Source organism: Acanthopagrus latus, chromosome 14 (assembly GCF_904848185.1).
Source record: "Acanthopagrus latus isolate v.2019 chromosome 14, fAcaLat1.1, whole genome shotgun sequence".
NCBI classification, from domain to species: Eukaryota; Metazoa; Chordata; class Actinopteri; order Spariformes; family Sparidae; genus Acanthopagrus; species Acanthopagrus latus.
In genome coordinates, this window is record NC_051052.1 from 9,453,271 (window position 1) to 9,473,176 (window position 19,906).

Genomic DNA, 19,906 nt, shown 5'->3' on the forward strand with positions numbered 1-19,906 from the left:
GGAAGTGGAGGAGGAGGTGGAGGAAAATGGCAAAAAATAAACCCTTCCAAAAAAGGACATGACAGACGAAAGTCTTTTCCAAAATCAACATGGCTCATTTAGCCGAGCCTTAAATAAGTTGCTTTCAATGTAAAGGAACATTTTGGGAGCTGGCTTATTGCTCTCTTGTCGAGAGTGATTGATACTACCCCCATGCTTGTACCATAAATTTGATTTAGCTTAGCGCAAAGACTACGAGCAGCACAAAAACTTTAGTGATATAACTATCAGTTTTAGTTTTATTGGGGGTTACATGGGGAGACTGTTATTCTTGGCGGGAAGCAGTGACCAGCACCGAGTTCTATAAATCTTCTTATCACTTTCACAGCAAAAAAGCAAATAAACGAATTCCCCCAAATGTTGTTTTATTTTATTGTCTTAAGTGTTTTATATAGGTTCTTGGGCATGTAAAAGCTCTTTAGAGTTTAAAAGGTCAGAATCTGCTCCGACAGAAGCTCCTCTCTCCCACAAAAAACACTGCTCCTGAATGCCTCGTCAGCATCACATCTGTGAGTTTGTGACATCACACTATGTCACAACGTCACACACTTGCATATTCAAATGCCTAACTGCTAATTTGACACGTAAGAATCAGTTCAGCACAGCTGCTCTGCTTAGGCATGTGCGAGCTGACCAATCAGAGTAGAGCCGTGGCCTTAAAGAGACAGGAGCGAAAACAGACTGGCATACAATGCTCAAAGTGAGAGGATGAGAAACTGATTCTGATGGTGACCCAAAATAATATCATGAACCCAAAATGAGCTTAATATGTCTCGTTATACTGTCTCACATGCAACAGTGATGACTAACCATTGTGGTCACCCAGAGCATTCATCCACATCCAATGTGTAAATATTCCGTTCAGGCTAAGCCGCCGCATTTAAGCAGGGAGTAACAACAGCTCTCTCTGTAAACCATTCGTACTATCACTGTTACAAAAGAAAACTATTTTTGGCTGAGGCAAGTACCCTCCGGTCACTGAATTGACTGGGAAAATTCCACATCCATGAGCCCTCTCTTTGGGGGGAAAAACCAGAGCAGTCGAGACATTCCTGTGTGACCGGGTGTTTCGCTGAACAGAAACGTACAGAAACTTCGACGAGCAAGCGCGGACGGTGTGAGAAACTTAAACAGAGCAGAAAACTCTGAGTGTGTGCGTGCATGTGCGTGTGGCCTCACAAAACAGTACTAAATGTGAACTGAAGCCTGTTGCACAGCTCTGTGTTAATAATCATTTTCTTACAACTACGACTGAGACTGATGTAAGACAGAACAGGGAAGGCTTGGCTGTTCTCTCCACATACACACAAGCACACACACACACACACTTGCACACATGCACTCAGTTGCAGTTGAGAAGAGTGAATGGAGCTTGTCAAGCCTTCATCACCTGATGCTGATCCAAACAAACACACACACGCTCACATGCTCATGTTATAGCACGCGCACGCCCCAGCACATGAGCGCATTTACACGGACACACACACCAAAAAAAAAAAGAAAAAAAAAAGAAAAAAGAGAAGACATGTCTCACACACACTCCCTCTCCTCGCACACAGACAATCTCTCTGTCCCAGCATGTAGGAAACAGCTCATGGAGACCTGGCCAGTAAACACTTATAATAGCCAGGAATTTGGCATTCCTACAGCCGTTATTATATGGCCCCACACTCTCCCTGCGCTCTCTGCTTCTCACAGCGCGCTCGGTGATGGTTGAATGGAAGCCGGCCAATGAGACAACATGTGGTTTTGACTAGTCCAACCAAGAGGGGCATGTAAATATTGATTGTTTCAATATATTGGCAGAAATGGAAACAATGTAGAGATGTAATCTTTTATCAATAACAGGAGCGGCGCGTTGCCTGCCAGCTGAAATTATTGCTGCTCGGACCAAATAAACAGTCATGAGCAAACTCCCGCCGAGCCGAAAATGTAAATGTCGGAGGCGCTTACGACCCTTTACGCTTTTTTTTCGCTCTCGGTCCATTTCTCTCTCAGTCAGTTGGTCCTGTCTCTTCCCTCTGTCGGCCCTTCTTGTTCTACATTTTCTGCCAAATTCCTTTTCCTCCATGTTAACATAAACACTGCAAAACTGCATAAATAATTCTAGCAGCAGGGGGTTTATGGAGGTTTTAGGCCACGAAACATAACAACGGCATTAACCTTCGCTTCAATCAGCTATTTAGAGTGCATCTTGGGAAATGAGGCATAAAAGTCGAGTAGAGGGGAAAGCCAAGAAAGACAATGCTAGACAAAGTTAGAATGTATAGGGATCCTTATCCTATGGTTACAACAGCTGGGTGTCAGAAAGATGGGCATATATCATTCAAGAAATTACTGCCATTAATTCTCTGTTTGGTAAATTAAATTAACACATATCTGTTGATCATCAATACATCAAATGACACTGTGTTAAGACAGTCCCACTGTGACAAACTCACAGAGAATTGTCATCTGACTGCAGCTATCCTGGAATGTTTTAGCATCTTTAAGCTAATAGTTTTGGTTCTCTAGCACCTAAACTTTGCTGTCATTAACCTTGCTTCTAGACAGAGCAGAGCTGTTTCATAGCAGAAGATAAATGTCTGATAAACCCACTGTATGCTACCTGTCCAGCACCAAGTGACAGACAAACATAGCAACAAAGCTAATATCCCATGCAAGCATCTTTAGCACCAATTATCATCCTGCCATAAGGAAAAAAAGCGCTCTGGCTCCTTCTGTTTTCCTTAAACCAATCTGATTTGATCAAACTGATCACACTGAGGATGCATTAACGTTGCCCCTGCAGAATGGTGTTGAGGGGGGACTGAGAAGATGTAAAATACCCATAATATACATCCAGTGAGTCAGACTAGCAACTAGCTGGTGAAAGCAAAATAGCGTTCAGCAGCTACAGAGCATATATATATATATATTTCCCTTATATATATTTCCATTAGGAGTTGGTGGAGACCAAAACAGAGCCAAAAGACAAATGTAACTTGTAATTTGCCAGATCGCCATAAAACATGACTCCTATTGGACAATAATATTGTTCTATACTTAATATGTTAGTTGTCAACTGTTCCCTAACATGTTGCCCTGCAATATTTATGAAATTGTAATACAGTGTTGTGCCTATTGTGCTTTTAGCCCGTTCCACTGCCCCCCAGTGACTGAAAGATCAATTGATGCAGCTTTGAAGAATTGTAACCAAGATTATGTACTACTGTTACATGGGGCTTACATATCAATCAAAACAGCATTACAATTAAAATGCTGTTTATAAAGTATCACAAAGATTGAGTATATTTGCGTAACTGCTTTGCAATTTTGTGTTACTTATCAGTGATATTTATGCGGACACCATAAATCTCTGGTAAGCCATCGAGCCATTGAGGCAGGCCTGATTCACAGCCCAAAATAAATAGCTTCAATTTCAAACAAACTTAGCATCATCCATACTACCCACACAAGCTGGCAGGCGCTTTATTTTCAACGCCTGGATGAATGACTTAGCCCTGAATTTCATGTCCTTCAGCTCTGTAGATGATGTACGCTGGTTTGCAGACTGCAAGTTCCTTTTCAAGAGAAATGCTATTTTGCCTTGAGTAAAGGGCCTTCAGCATGGCTTAAGGTAGATGCTGCTCACGTATTCTTTGTGTCATAAAAAAGAATTATCAGAGAGACACATCTATGTATTCAGAGGTGGTCAGACCTATGTCAGCTTGTTTTTCATCAGTGATGGAGTAACTGGCTCCAATAAAACTCTTCTCACAGATACATCAAACAGCAAAGTGACCTTGGCTGGTATCTGCATCCCCATCGCCCTCATCCTTAATTGGACGGGCTGCAGAACAGATGAGGAGGCTTTTTTTGTGAAAAGGCCCTGTAAAATACCTCCTTGGCACACTGTGTATCAAGTGCTCACAATAAAAACCCTCTTTTTACTATTTTTGATTACTCCACTTGGCGTGTTACCGCTCAATCAATTTGCCGAAATGAACTTTAGTTTAATCAATTTCTTCCATTGAATCAAAGAGAGTTCACAAGGCCACAGAATCTGGGAGAGAAAATTGGAAAGAGGGAGGGAGGGCATGATTGAACATTCCCACTTAAAGGTCATCACATTGCTTATCAGACTTCTTATCAACCTTCTTTTTCTCCTGGCCCGAGCTGGGGGAAGCCAATATTTGCTGAGCGATGTTTTTAAAGACCCAGAGGAGGGTCTGAGCTATTAAAGCCGGCTCCCTCCTGTTCCAACTTGGCATGAACATCAGACAACCAGCGCTTCATTACACAACACAGGCTGCTCCCTCAGCTTCACACAACCTAAGTAGTAAAGATCTTAGGTGACAGCCACGTAGCCTGCAATGTGGCAGCAAGTACAAATGGAGCCACTGTGGGCGTTTGACTTTTAAAACACTTTCTTTGCAGGAGAATGAGTTAGAAAATCCTGGAGCACTAATCTGAATGGAAGACAACCAAATGGGTCGTACCTTTCGGCCTCCAGGCGCATCTCCTCCCGCTTCTGCCTCCTCAGTTCCCGGCGCCGCTCAAAGTCCATTTCCTCCATGATTGTGCCCTGATGGATGACATCATTGAACCGGACATGTTAATTCAGTCAATACCAGGAAGGAAGATAGGAAAGAAAGACGGAAAGGCAGTCATTTAAGTGTCCCGAGAGGGCAGAGCTGGTTCCACCGTCAAACAAGGTTTAGGTTTCTGATATGTGGTTATCAAAATACTGCTGAAATCCTTCAGACTTTCAGCAAATCAAAACCTGCTTATGATGACTTCACCTTCACACACTGAGGATTCACAGGAGGAATGATTTTTGATTCAATCACTTGTCCACAGTGCTGTGAGTGTGGTGGAGAAAATGGTAACACGCAGAAAGCAAAAGGTTGAAGGACAGCATCAATTGCAGGCTTATATCAACAGTCTACATTTGTCATCCAATCGATATCAGCCTCGCTGAGTATATAAACAGAACATGCAAGAGAACTTTTAATTTAAAGGTGCAATATGTAACTATTTTAGTTAAATACATTAACAAAAAGCTAAAATCATCAACAGAATGTGAAGGAATAACAGTTCCTGTGCTGGTGGTTTGGGAATCCAGTCTGGATCGCTAAATGCATGGCTAATTGAGCTAAGTAGCTAATGGCAGCCCTAGTTAGCAGAAGTTAGCGATCTGTTATAAGCTGCCATATATTTGTTTTGAGCATGAATTTGACAGGTAACCAACTCTTACATACTGAACCCTTGATGCCAAACACAGGCAGTGTTTACTGTGGATAATGCTAAAAGCTATCGCTTATATATATATATATATAAAAAAACATCCATGAAAGAAGATGGTCATTTTGAGCCTGTTATCATCAGCATTTTTAAAGTTTGCAAAGAACGAGAAGAGTTGAGCTGTTGCTCAGTGGGTCACAGTGACCACTTGTAACAGTTGTAACCAAATCAACCAGGACTTGTAAAAAAGTCAATATTTGAGTCTCAATCACAATACTGATGCTTCTGAATCAACCTGACCTACATTCCTAAAGCATCATCATTGATGAGCTGGGAATGAGTCAAAAATCAACTCCTTTACAAATGGGAGGTTTAAGGACTACAGCAAGTGCAATCAAGCCATCCACACGCAGCGCTGACCAGCAGCGTGAAGCCACATCTCCATGTATACAAGTCTCAGCCTTAGCCGCTAGATCTATGCCCACAGACTTTGTGTGGAGAAACACAGGAATGTGTCAGAAACATGAAAGAAAGAAGAAGAGCAGACACAGAAAGAGGGAGGAAGGAGAAGCCAACACAGGATGTTAACTCAATCAGTTAAGAGCAACGCTCACTAAAAATACCCCGCTAGGGAACGTGACTGGCTGTGCAGTGAGGACAGAGACCACCCAGGAGCTGCTGAGCCTCCCGTCGTACATCCCGCTAAACCGCCGGCAACATGTACAGTACACCGGCGCAGGGTGAGCAGGCGCTGGTTGAGTGCTTGAGGGAAAATGACAAAGGTGCATGACAGCTCCTGGGTTAGGAGGATATTCAAATACTTAGACAGCAAAGCAGACTGTGGCAGGAAATAAGATGCTTTAAAGTGCAGCAGGACAGAGGGAGAAACTACGACTGTCGTACCTTGAATAAGCCTTCAAACAACGTGTTTCCCTTCAGACCATACCAGCTTGTCACAAAGCCTTCTCCAAAGCCGAGGCACAATACAACCACGTCTGCTAATAGTCTCCCACAGTCCGGCCTCAGCTGACAGAAAAAGGCAAATGCCTGTTTGCTTCCCCTCCCTGCTAGTTGTCCCTCCCTCCATCCCTCAGTGACCTCCTTCCTTCTTTTCCCCTCAGTCGTACACCCCCTCCCCTCCTCCCCCTCCTCCTCCCTATCTCTACTGCTGGCTTTTCCTGTGCTGTTTGCCTACATGTCAGAGCTTCTAGGACATGACTCTGCACTTGAGGCCGGCTTCCTGCGCGTTGTAAGGCATGTTTTACTGCCTGGGGTCAGAGAGGGCCTCGTTGAACACGGACATCTGTGTATGACTATGCATGCACACAAGCATGTAGGTGCAACATTTATGTGCATTCGTTCGCGCTCCTAAGCATACTAATGAGCACACGCAGATGTTCGCACGGACAGGAAACACAAAAGGAACCACGACTCCGATACTCCTAACCCCCCCCCCCTTTACCCCTGACTGCATCTCCTCACCCGTTCTCCTCCCCCCTCTGAGCCTGTACAGTAAACACAGCCGCGTCTCTCCACACTGAGACTTGGAGGAGGCAGAGATATTTTAAATACCGCAAAAATTCACTCTCTATGTTTAGATGCGCGCTCCAGTGTCATTTGTGAAATGGGGGGTTGGGGGGGGGGGGGCACTTGGATGTGGGGCTATTCATACAACCGTAATTAAGACAAAATGAGAGCAATAACTAAAACCGACAAGGCCTCCAAACATCACCAGTCTAATCACATACTTCCTAGAACCGGCGACGCCAAGGGAGACAAAGTTATTAGTAACACAAGCACGGCAAGCATTTAAATTTGGAGCCATTGTTGCAAATAATGCATGATTTATGCTGCCGAGAAGACTGTGTTTCATCAAGTGTTCGCTTTGGTATAAAAATGAGTAATAGATCGTTTAAAAACGTGTCGTTGGAATAAAAGGTTTGTCAACAAAACGATCGGGGAGTGGATCACATGAGTAATAAAACCTGAGATAATGGGGAGTTTTTCCAAGCTGATATATTCTGTATGAATAGAGCTGTTTGGTGAATGCAGCACAGTCACATTGTCTTGTCTCCACATGGGAAAACAGCAGGACAGAGGAGGAAGCCTGTGGCTCGCAGACAAGGCCCTCGGTACGACGTCGAAATGTAACTGTTGTGTATATCACTGGAGGGACCACCCACACTTCTGCAAAAGCTAACAGAGGCAGAGCGAGATGGACGACGGCATTCCTTAAAGTTGAGCAACCTGGAGTCACAAGTTTGTGACATTTTCAGACTTTTTACAAGTTCAGCCCATCTTTGCCTGTCCACCGTAAAAACCCTTTCTTCCTCCCCTTCGCTGCGTCCGTCCATTTATTCCACCATTTATCCATCCATCCATCCTGCCCTCCCTTCTTACACCGTCTCTCTTTTCTCTCTCCTGCTCCCCCTTTCTCTTCCCCCTGTCTGCACCAACCTTCCACAATGGCTATAATGACACATTTACCAGTCAAATTACTACCTGTCGAGACTGCCAGACCCTGGCACAGAACCCAGTGTCTAAGTGCCAGCCTTTTAAGAAGCCCTAAAAGCCAAGTTGATATTATCCTGACAGCCACTGGGATTACACCACCTTATAATGCCTCTATCTTCTCACGAAGCCTCGAGTTAAAAGCACCAAAACAATGGGCCCCTATCGACCGAAAGAGGCCCAAAGTAAATTCGAGCGGCAGTCTGGGAGTGAGGCTGCGGAATAAGTATGGGCCAGCAGCACATCTATTTTTGGATTTGCTGAAATGTTCCGAACGCTGGCTTAGCATTCTGTGAGACGAGAAGACTGCAGCTTTTTCGGTATGATTTGTTCCTGAGATACTCGGGGCGACCGTCCCCTCGCAACCCTTTAGACAAACACATTAATCTCCACATTATGGTTATGGAGCTATGCGAGGAATGCTCCTATTTAACCTCTGATTTTAGTAGAGGGGACTTGAAAGAGCCTCCCAATTACTCATTCACATGCCAGTCAAGAAAGGAAAAAAAAAAAAAAAACTCCTCCTTTGGATCTTTAATGTGTGCAGCGACTGTTTTGGTTGTTGAATAAAGGGAATTAATGGGAAGATAAACAAGCAAAAACTAGCTTAGCGCGAGCTATGTGCTTGCCAGCTGTGAGGCTGGCAAATAAAAGAAACAATGGTGACTTGTTACAGCTGGTTACGAGGCTCAGTCGCACACATACACCCACTGCTTCATTTTTTTTAAATGACCTTTACGGCTGTAGAAAAAAAAAAAAAAAGAATCCAGTTCTTAAATGTGACATACTTGAATCAAACACGTTGGAACTTGGCGTTCTTTTCCAACAAACATGAAAATCTCACATTAATCCCTCACTGACTGGTAAGACAAGTAAGTAAATGACTGTCAACTGTTTGCATGCTACCGTGCAAGCAGCTCTGTGAGGCCAGGCAGAGCAGTGCCTCAAGCTAAGTGCTAACATTAGCAGGATAACATGTTTACAATGACAATGCTAACATGCTCATGTTAAGCAAGTGTAATGTTTATCATGGTAACTCTTTTATTTTAGTTTGTTAGCGTGCCAAAATGTGCTAATAGAATGAATCCTTAACCTGCAAATGAGTTAGCAATTTTGCACTTCTGCTTCCCTCGTCTCGATCGGGTTTTTGGATAAATGCCTGAAAAAAGTTCCATGGTTAACAACCGCTGGAGGGATTTTCACATTTTTACAGAAAATATGCCGGTGATTACACCACATTTGAATGAAGTGGTACCGTATCTCAAAAAACATTGTTGCTAACAATGGACTCATCTGCTTACTTAACAGAGCAACTTTTGTTCCAATAACTATTCTTACTTTAAATGTACAACTTGTAGATTGATCAGTTTATAGCAATGTGTGTATACTGCAGTGTAGTTAGATGCTTAGTGTTGGTGAAGTTGAAGTCATGCAACTGCCAAATAGTTTATTCATAGTCTATAGCTAAACTTTTTTTAAGATTATCTTGCTGAACAAACTGGGTATCCAAAGTATCAAATTTTCTGCAATAATCCAAAATCCATTTGAAAAATCCCATAGGCTTTTTGTGGAGGTAACCAGGGTGATGCCAACGTCTAGGTTAGCCCTGTTACGGCTATTTGGTCACAAAAACAGTACTGGAAATTGAATTTCTTGACCATATACCCTCTCAATTTTCATTTAAATAAAAATGTAGAATGTAAAAAGTAGGGCCTTATACCAGCGCCAACACAAACCAGTCTGAAGTTACCGTATTGGTACATACAGCCCCCCCTATATATGAAACTGTGCATTTTAAACTTGTCCAAATTTACAGAGTAGGGACTTAAGAGCAAACACAGTCAAGCCACATGTGCTGCTGCTCTCTTTGTGGCCTCCAGAGGACCACAGTGTTCTCTGCAGACAGGAGAGGAGTTATATGTCTAGCAGCTATAGAGTCACAGCTGCGCAGGTGTCCAGGTGAAGAGAAGTATTCCAGTAATGTGGAATGTGAAGGCTACCCTGGCACAAAGCCTGGCCTTTTCTAGTCTTTGCATCAATGGAGGAAAATATTTGGTTCACCTGCTACAGTGGTATGCTGGAGAAGTGAAGAACAGCCTCGCCACATCTCTGACTGTTGTAAGATCATTACATAAAAATTGATGCTGTCAAATCATATTGAGGTAATAATGAATAGGTACGATATGTTTTAGCACACGGTCCCTTTCCAGAGTTTTCACAAGCATCAGTATTGTAGTATTTTGACACAAGCTGTCCCCGCCTATCAATACCTAGTCAGCCAGGGCTTCTAGTCAAAAGTTGCAGAGGATGAAAATACAATCGTCTCCACATTCTGACAATTTTGAGGCTTTTATTGTGACAGCAGAATTGCCTGTCTTTAAATGCTCTCACGGGTCTGCCAGACTGGCCTGACATGAGTGAATCACCTCTCTTTCACAACAGAAATGACTGCCACACGACCTCTCTGTCTGTCTCTGCTAATAGTCATCTTAGCTTAAATGGCACACTGCAGAGTTTTCTTGTTTTTTCTTCCACTGTTTTGAGTGTATCCTTGAGACCTAACAGAGTGGCGTGAGGGACGGCTTATTGGTTAGCATTGCTTTGGTTCTGTCTACAAAAAAAGCCATTGGGATTTTTTAAATTGGATTTTGGAACATCTCCGGATATAAGATCTGTGGCGAACACAAGATGAACACCACTTTTGTAATTGCATAAAATAAAAAGAAGTAAAAAGCTAATATTAGGCTACACACAGACTACATAGCTGTTGCAACGCTTAACTACAAAATAAGTATACATGTTGATCAATCTAGTAGTTGTAAGATTAGAGGGAAAAATAAGTAAAGGAGTTTTCGTGATGTTTAATGTCAGCGACAACTTTTGTAGTCTCATTTAGACTACACTATAATCTAATTCTGGGACATTAAATCATGTTTTTTATGTTGTAGAACAAAGTTCAGAAAACCCCTTGACCTTGAGACGAGGGATCCGTAAATGCAGAGGTGCTAACTAACACAGCACTCTTAACGTAAACTTAAAATACACTTGCAAAGCTTATTTATTATTTCTTTTGCATCTTTGGCATCCTTCTTTGCTAGCTAGCAGTTTTCACTAGATGTGCTTTTTTTTCTTCACTGGATTAACTTTTAATTACTGAAATAACATGAAACTGTAGGCAGGAATGTTAGCTGTGTCGCCCATGTGCTGAGGCAGGTATATCATGAATGTATTAACAAGTCCGCAAATTAGCCCCGGCAGCTAACCAAGACAACAGGATGACAAAATGTTTAGAATGCTCAAGATGTTAAATTTTTGCTCTTTGTAATAGTTTTTTTCTTTTATATCTTTTATATGTCTAACACTATCTCAGTGCATAAAAAGAGTCACATTTTACGTTCATTTAATATGAAGTCAATGGGTGTCTAATGGCCAGGGCGGGGAGAGATGCTAATGCTAATTGTGCAATGGCAAAATTCACTGCAGTGAAATCAACAAAATGTTGCTTCATAGCGCCACTAGTAGTGGTCAAAACCTTTAATGTTGGAGACTTACTGTTTCACAAAAGAACAGCCACGCCGCACATTGTTCCTCCCATGGAATGGTACAGTACAGTATCGCACTTAAGCACATCATTAAAGACTCTATGCTGAGAATGATTTTTCAAGTACATGTAGGTACGTAGGAGCTAATTGATCATGTGGGAATACAACCACTAACGCTGACACGCTTCTCCACAGCCACACACAGCTATAGGGACATACGACTGTAAATCGTCCACTTATGGCAGGATTGGATGTCGACTTGACAGGAGAAGAGCGTTTTGTGCACTGGCCGAGCGAGATGAGAAAACGAGAGAGACAGAGGTCTACTGGTTCAGCCTGAGCCACGATATATTTTGCGAGTGTTCTGGCAAGGCAAGAACGATCATTTTATGATGATTTTATCACGCAGATAAAGCTCCTGCAGTAAAACAGAGAAATAAAGAGAGAGAGAGAGAGAGAGATAGTGCATCCCTGTAGGTAGTGCACACTAACAGCTGTTTTGGCAAAGACCCTGGGGACAGTCTGAGTTGGGTAAACGCAGCGTTTTTTTGCAGGGGTAAGTAGTCTCCAGAGAGGAGTGTGACGGGGCGGTTAAAATATGTGCAGCCTGTGTGTGAGGGTGCGCGCAATCACGATAAACAGTATTTAACAAACAAGACTTACATTTGTAAATGTGTCTTTATGTAAACGCATGCGGGGGAGAGTGTCTGCAGATGTGCGGCGGTCGAATGATGGCTCGCTCTTCCACGTGCGCTGTAAGCGAGTGTGAGCGCTTTTAGTACTGCAACGCTGGAAGTACGCGAGGCCACTGCGAGCAGGGTACGTGCGTGTTTATGGTTCAGTAAAACGTGTGTACATGTGTGATATCCATCACCACCTACAGTGCTGTGTTTGGAAAGCTGGCCCTGTGGTTGTGGTTTTTCCTGTGTTATGGCTCTCCGCTCACACGTCCAGGGATCGGCAGCATTAACACGTTTGCAGTCCCAGGATGCAGAGCGGCTGCGGATGAGCATTCATAAATTCACTCGAGGTTTTTTGGCACGCCGACGCCAAGAATTTCTCTCTTTCTTTCCATCTCCGCTTGTCCCTCTCTCGGCTTCATCTGTCATCTAGAATCTCTTCTCTCTGGCTTGACGGATACCGATACACTGCTAGACTGGTAGTACTGGCCGATACTGAATATCGTTGTGTAACAGGGGATGTCGCAAATTACTGTGTGAATTGGGAAACAATTAAATCTCCAGTAAGTAATGATCTTTTTGATAGTTACCAGTGTGTAAGCACAACATGCTGTGCCCTGTAATCCAGCAAGGGGCGAGTCTATCTGACCTCAGGCAGTCAACTAGGCTATTGTTGCTCAATTCGCTAACGCAATAAAGCAAGACTGAACAGATAATAATGACGCCATTCAATCGAGAAGTAACTTGAGGGAGCATTTTGGATTCAACACCACGGATGATTCAAAATTTAACAAAGACAGGGCTGTTTCCTGACTTGGCAAAACACAGCTGCTTCACAGTAACGCTAGCTTTACATGGTAGCGTGTTACGTTAGCTTGTCATTCATGAGGCAGTGAAGGAACTGTGAATGAACTGCAGCACAATTCTAAAGTGTAGTTCAGGTTTCAGCTACTCAAATTCACCAGCGCTAATTACTGTGTTAGATGTAAATTTGTGATGTAAACGATAGCTGTTAGTACATAAGTGACAAAAATTGCAGTAATCAAGTGTTTATTTAAAGGTGTTACTGACAAGCTCTTTTCTGGCTAACATTGGCAATGTTAGCCAGAAAACGTAAGCTAATGGCGATAATGCTAGCTAGCAAACATTAATGTTACTAAAGCTAGCTTACGTAAATGTTGCTAACGCCATCAAGTTAACATTAGGACAGTACAGTGTGTTTAGAAGTAGAACTCATGCTTCTTTTCTGCAACTACCAAGAAAAATGAAACAATATAAAAAAGACAGACATTTTAAAATGATCAACTTATAAATTATAATATCAAATCAAATTATAATAATTTTTATGGAAAAGAGATACTTTTGAACCTTTCTACAAACTCTTTAATATGAAGAGGTTTTCAATTTACCCTTAATCCCTTATTCTTATTTTTCCCACTCAGTACATGTGTCCACATTTGAAAATTTTAAGACTTCTTAATAGAAATGTTAGTTTGTGATACAATTTTAATATATCATATAGTAAAATTGGTTTCAGACTCAAAAATCCAGTATCGGTTGCCCCTTCTGTCTTTGCTCATGAACGTTTTTCGCCCCCCTTTCTCACTATTTCTGCCCCTCTTGGACCAAAATGCAGTAGCTTATCCAACAGCTGCAGACTTTGTGTTCAGCTATAATATGAGGAGACTCAGCACTGGTTGGCTATGAATTAAGGCTAGTACGTGGTATAATTTTTTACGAATTACCCATGTCCAAGCCCCAAGCTCCTTTCTCTATTTGTCTTTGTCTGCATCTGCATGCCACAGTGTGAATTTCAACCACAATAGCTCCTGTTGTCAATGCTGAGGTCTTCAGCTGCGACTATATATTCAAGGCAACACAAGAGGTGGCCAACTGCATCAGACCTCAGCTCAATCTCAATACCATCTGTTTTCCGCTCACACTCTATCTCATCCAAAACAACTTTTTGCAAGTGTGGCTTCGGCCCGAATGGGGAAAATTTTCACCGAGCATGAGCAGGCGGGTATTCATAGGCAAACCTGAGAAGCTAACGCCGCAGCAGCAAGTGAAATGTGGCGAAATAACATGCTGATGGTTTTAAGGGGTTGGGGCAAGAAAATGGGCTTTGGATGCCTAAAATGCGTTGTCTTCAGTGACTTCAGATCCATAGCGATCAGGCACAATCTTCCCCTGTATCACCCCCAGGCATTCTCTTTTGTGCTGACTTTAGCTTTCAGATAGAAGATGAACCAGCAAGGGGAAAATTTCACATGGGTGTAAGGAAAACCCTGAAGGTTAAAGAAGTGAAGTTTCCATTTGGTGAAGAAAAAGGAGACTTGTGCATTCCCAGACAATGGTTCACATTCCATAACACCTCTCTGTGCCCTGTGAATCATACACACCGAGACAGACTGACTGAGGTTATCTGTTCTCACACACGGCCAAGAAAATCTCAATGGAATACCTCTGGTGCTTTATATTTCACAGGGTGCGAGCAGGCTACATTAAGCGCTGCTGGAGATAACCATCCACTGAATCTATCACAGAACCAGTGACCTGGAACGACAAGTATTCATGAGTGAAGCAACAAATCACAGTGAAAAAATTGTTTCTTTCCAAGTCGATATTTTCAGTTAACCATTCTGCTTCAGATCAGCCCCACAGACGTCAACAGATGTTGTTCAGCTGTTGTGAAACTGAGATACGTGACTTCAACTTTTGTCCAGCTGAGCCACGCCTACTTCAAACTAAACAGACAAAGACACGAATAAAAAAAAGTAAAGAAATGTTGGAATGTAAGAATGTTGATGAAAATGTATGTTACTGTAGGACACGTAGCACACTCTCATGGCAAGAAGCTAACTCAGAAAATAGATTTCAGGGTCTTTAAAGGATAAACTCTGGTTTATTGCTTTGTCTTTTATCTGGTTGATTATTTGGCTTTTTGCTTTGTCCTTTGGCCATCGCTGTTTATGGAATACAACTTGCCAAGTTAAACGCAGAGACCTGCCAAGTGAGCTAAAAAAAAAACAACAACAACAACAACAACTGAAATGTGACTGAAAGCAGTAGGACATTCTGGTATTTTTTTAAAATTTTTTTTTTACTAATATAATGCATTTGCATTTTTTTCTGCCACACTAAACAGTGTGGTAACATGGGAATGCGGCTCACTTAAAAAGACAAACTTCCGGGCTCAATTTTAGTCCCCCATTCACTGTTTTCCCTGTGCACTGAGATTATTAGCAACATATTGGATGCGCTTTCAGTTTTACTTCCAAATACTCAGACTTTGTTGGAAAGATCTCTCCACGTTCCCAAATGTTAGGGATTACTAATCACAGTTAATAAAAATGATGACCGATACTTTGAAATGTAAGACTCTAAAAAAACTGAAAGTATCCTTGCGCAACTCAGCTGTAACCCCAATGACACGGTCTGACTGTCTCAAACAGTATGTTGTGATACGCTGATGATAACAAATATCATTCGCTTCAATTATCTTGCAAACAGACAAATCCCTTTTGGAGAGGAAGTCTGTAGTCTGATACTTTCTAAACTCGTGCGTTGCGCTGATAAAAACAAATGACTCCCCTTGTTGCATTCTTGGACCCTGTGTTTTATTTTCCACTGTCAGCGATAAACGTTGAGAACGCTGTCATCTGTCGTATATTTAGAGTGTGACTCACTGTTATTTTAAATTATTTTTGTCCTCCCCCGATCCCACACATGGATGGGAGTTTCATTCTGCTCATCACAGCATTGGATCTGAAGGTATTATAACCTTTTTCCAACCTGCGGAGAGACAGCTGAAAACACCTGCGCTTCTCCTCCAGGCTGAGGGTGTGTTTATGTGTCCTTAAACCTCATGCCTGAAGCTAAGTCACACTTGAATTGCAATAAAAACATTGCCCCAACATGCCGTATCCATCATCTGCATCTCGCATCTTTTTCGAGAGCAGGTTTTAGCACACAGATGCTCCGTTTTAGCTGCAAACTCATCTTTTATTCTCATCTTTTTTTCTTGGAAGAGATCTAACAAAATCCAGCTTCGGCAGGTTTCACTTTCCCGCTTGAATCCCTTCAAAGCTAACCACTGAATTGAGATGATAAATTCTTATTTGTCAGCTGCTGATCCAATTTACCAAATTAAATAACTGCCAGAGAGGAGCTCATGTAGCAGTTGGCTGAAAATGAAGATGTTAAAAACACTGGACATTTGCATTAGAAGCCTGATTCTTGTTGCCCGAATCATAAATAATACTGTAAAAAAAAAGAGGCAACTTCTCTGTGAAACGACCAACACAGCTCCCCTCCAGGCTTTGACTTTTTAAAAGGCTTGCGTCCCTTTTAAAAGTGCACTTTCAGATGCTGCACCCACAATCAGGCAAGAATTGGAGAAAAGGCATTCCAAAAAGTACAAATCCCACACAAAATAGGGATGTTTGTACGGCATCAAAAGGCTACTGCTCACTGGCGGTGCTCCATATGACCAAATATGGAAGGAAAAAATGCTGCCTTTTCCCGTAACCAAACTGGGAAAAAGAAAAAAAAAAAGGGGGGGGGGGGGCTTTCTTGCATGCTGTGTGCACAGTGAGATAGAGCTCTCACACTCACTACACAGTGGCCACAGAGTTGGCTCGCTCTCAAAACAGCATGACTGATGGTGATGTTGGACCTGCCGTGACATCTCGGCTGAACGCACACGCAGGCGCGCACACCTGCGCGAGACTCAGGAGTCATGAGAGAGAGGCACGCCGATCCTTTCACTGCGCTGACATTTCATTTTTAAAAACACACACACAAGCTTTCTTCACTTTCACATATGAGCTCTATGCCCGAGTCGCAGCAGCTCGCTCCGAGTCAGAGCCCCCCTGGAAGGGAACATTCCTCTCGGTGAAAAAGCAGCCGTCTCGAACGCCACAGTCCTACGCTCAACTTAGAAACTGTTTGTTTATCTGCCCCCCCCCCCCCCTTGCTATATGGACTGGCTCTGACATTCTCCTGCCACTGCTGCACTGCAAAAAAATGTCTATGTGGTTATGTCATTTTTAAGAAGACAACTTATCAAATTATCTGAGACATTCTTTGGAGCATTTGTGCACTGCAACGAGGAAAACTGCCAGGAGATGAACCAAGTCGTAACTCAGAACAGGAATAAAACAAGGGACTTTGTGTATATGTTTTTAAAAAACTGTCAACCGAAACAAATCAAAACCTTTGTATTCCATCTTTAAATCAATATTTACTTTAGGAAATATGCTTATTCCCTTTTTTTTAACAGTTCGATGAGAACATTGATATCACCCACATTCCTACAGTGAGTGCATCCAGAACCAACAGCCAGCAGACGCTTAGCTTGGTTTATCTTATCTTAGCTTAGCTTAACTACTATAACAACTGAAAACTGTGGGTGACAGCTAGCCTGGCTCTTTCTGTTAGCTTCATGTCTACAGAAAATGTAATGTAAAGGAGATATGATACAATGATACAAGCTGCAAACATATGCCAATGCGCAAAACACAGACAGTGGCGTAAAATGGATGACAAATATATTTAAAATATATTTTTACAGTCTTAAAGGAAGTGTTAGCCATTTTGATAAATACACTTATTTGCTTTCAGGCCAAGAATTAGATGACAATCTTGATACCCCTCTCACATCTGTGTAGCTAAATTTGAATCTAATGCCAATGGTTTGTTGGTTTAAGCTTAGCCTAAAGACTGCCCTGGTGGAAAAACCAGCATAGACAAGCAACAAAACCATCACCAAAACAAGACACATGCTGTGTTTTGGTGCTGGTCTACGCTGTTTTTTTCAGCAGGGTGCACTAAGCAGGGTGGAAGAGTTAGCCTGGAATTGCCTAGCTTCATTTGAGGAGGGGGGGGGGAACGAAGTGATAAATAAGCCTCTCTCTTTCCTCTGTTTGCACAGGATCTGGGTGGTTTTAGTTTTCAGCGCTGCAGCAGCCCTCTTACATAAGAGCCTCCTTGAAAAAAAATACATCAGATATGCTGGTGCAAATATCCAGAATGTCAAATAATCTCAATAAATATGCACCCCTGCACCTGACATGCGATATTAACAGTGTGTTGTGTAATTCCACGAGGACATTACAGTCGAGCCTTCATCTTTTGTTTTTGTCACTCAGGACCAAATTCGATGCCAGAGCATGCATGCTATGAAGGGGCCAAGACTGCAAACCGCACTGTAATTGTATCAAAGAGCGCAGGGCTAATGAATAAACAAATTCAATATTTCCACATCATTGTCCTGTCATAACAAACCAGTTATGAGGAAGACACAAGGACAACATCATTGAGTCTCTCAAGGAGCTCTGTGACAAATTTTAAGTAGATTAAATAGGATCATGAATAAATAATGACAGACAGATGCTGAATGAAACCACAAGGGCCGTGATGGTAATCTCAATGCACTGAAAAAAGCCATCTCAACAGGTCATTAGATGGCCATAGAAACCTCTCACGCCAATGGTATTTCTTCTTTTTTTTTTTTTTGTCTCATCTCAAGCAACAGATGCATGTGACCTGTCAAAAACCCCCACCTCATCTTTCTCTCGTGTCCATTTACAAAGGAAAAGCAGCCTCCTCTTGTTCCTCCCGGACAGCCAGTCTTAACACCTGCCTTCTGTCAGAGTAAATGAGGCCCGTGCAAGAGTCTGTGTCTCCTCAACAGGACATTAATCTGCTACTAGTGAGCTGACCAGGGAGACTCGTGGAACATGACTGCTGATATATGGTGGGTTTTAGTCTAAGCACTGCTACTGCCGGCGCTGCAGCTAGAGAACGGTTTATCCGGCTGGGAATGGCAATAAGAACAGGACGGAACAGAACAGAAATGAGCTGTGCTATGTTTTAAAACCTCACTGCCTGAGGAAGAGTTAAAACCAGAAACCTTAAGGTGGACTATGTAGTTTTGGGGGAGAAATTTGTATCAGAAGACAAACTAAATAAACACACTCTCTGCGTTTTCATATCTAAATAAACTGACACAATTTCACACTGACCTACTTTGTTTATATGTGGCGGACCCTGCCACCTTTCTAGTACCAAACAGAGTTCTGGGACTTAATTTTCCTCTGAGAACAGCTTGTTTATGGAAGAGATGAATATTTCTGAGTTTGTATTATTACTTCATCAATATTGTAAATATAAAAAAACTACATAGTGCCCCTGTAAAAATCAAGTTTTCAGTGGGTGCAAATAGCCAGTGTGCCTGGCTGAAAGGCCCTCTGGCAGGATCCTCAACTTGTACTTCTTTAATAAGGACAACTCACTCAGTACATGCACCAACGCTCGGTGACTAAAATGTAAGAAACTATAAGTGATTAGTATGATTCACGGCAGCCAGCAGCCTCTGGTATACGGGCAATAACATGACATGCTGGAAACATTAAGTGGAACATAAAAATGTATTTCTCATAAAGCCTGAGAGGTTCCTGATGTGTTTCTCTGAGGCACAAAGAATTCTGCTCTACATTTGCGCAGCGCTTCCCATGAGAGCCGCGTCCCGGTCGTGACGGACGTGTGGCTCTCTCCGTGGCCGGAGGAGACGTCACATTTTGGTAAACGAGAGAGGGAAAATCGGAAGGATGAAAAATACATATATAAACGGCGGAGAGATTCATGTGGCTGGCTGGAACCACACGAGGGGAAAACGTCTTCCCATCATACCTTACATGGACACATACATGAGGTTAGAGTGAGGCTCCAAAGCATGATGCAATGCCCTCACGTACCGAGGGCCCGCTGAAAGCATGACAGCTGAGCGCAAACAGCCGACACAAGTTTGCCTTTTTTGCACATGCATCACGGCCTGACCAGGCGGACACAAAGAAAATCACTTTCTCGGCGGACATATTTATTTCAATCACTCACAAAAATGTC

The 19,906-nt window shown here is 42.5% G+C and overlaps 1 protein-coding gene across 10 annotated transcripts in view; it reads right to left on the bottom strand.

The window, feature by feature from the left end:
- The window catches only part of cald1a (caldesmon 1a), a 61,027-nt gene that overhangs the window by 26,976 nt on the left and 14,145 nt on the right, over positions 1-19,906 (bottom strand). For 9 of the 10 annotated variants that reach the window (XR_005078950.1, XM_037121899.1, XM_037121897.1 and 6 more), the window contains exon 2: positions 4,521-4,606. Coding sequence is in view for 9 of the 10 variants with exons in the window: in XM_037121899.1 (XP_036977794.1) it covers positions 4,521-4,597 (77 nt within the window). In the remaining variant the exon portion in view is untranslated. Of the gene's footprint in view, positions 1-4,520; positions 4,607-6,168; positions 6,321-19,906 lie in introns of those variants that run through there. The other variant, XM_037121898.1, reaches the window with a different exon arrangement.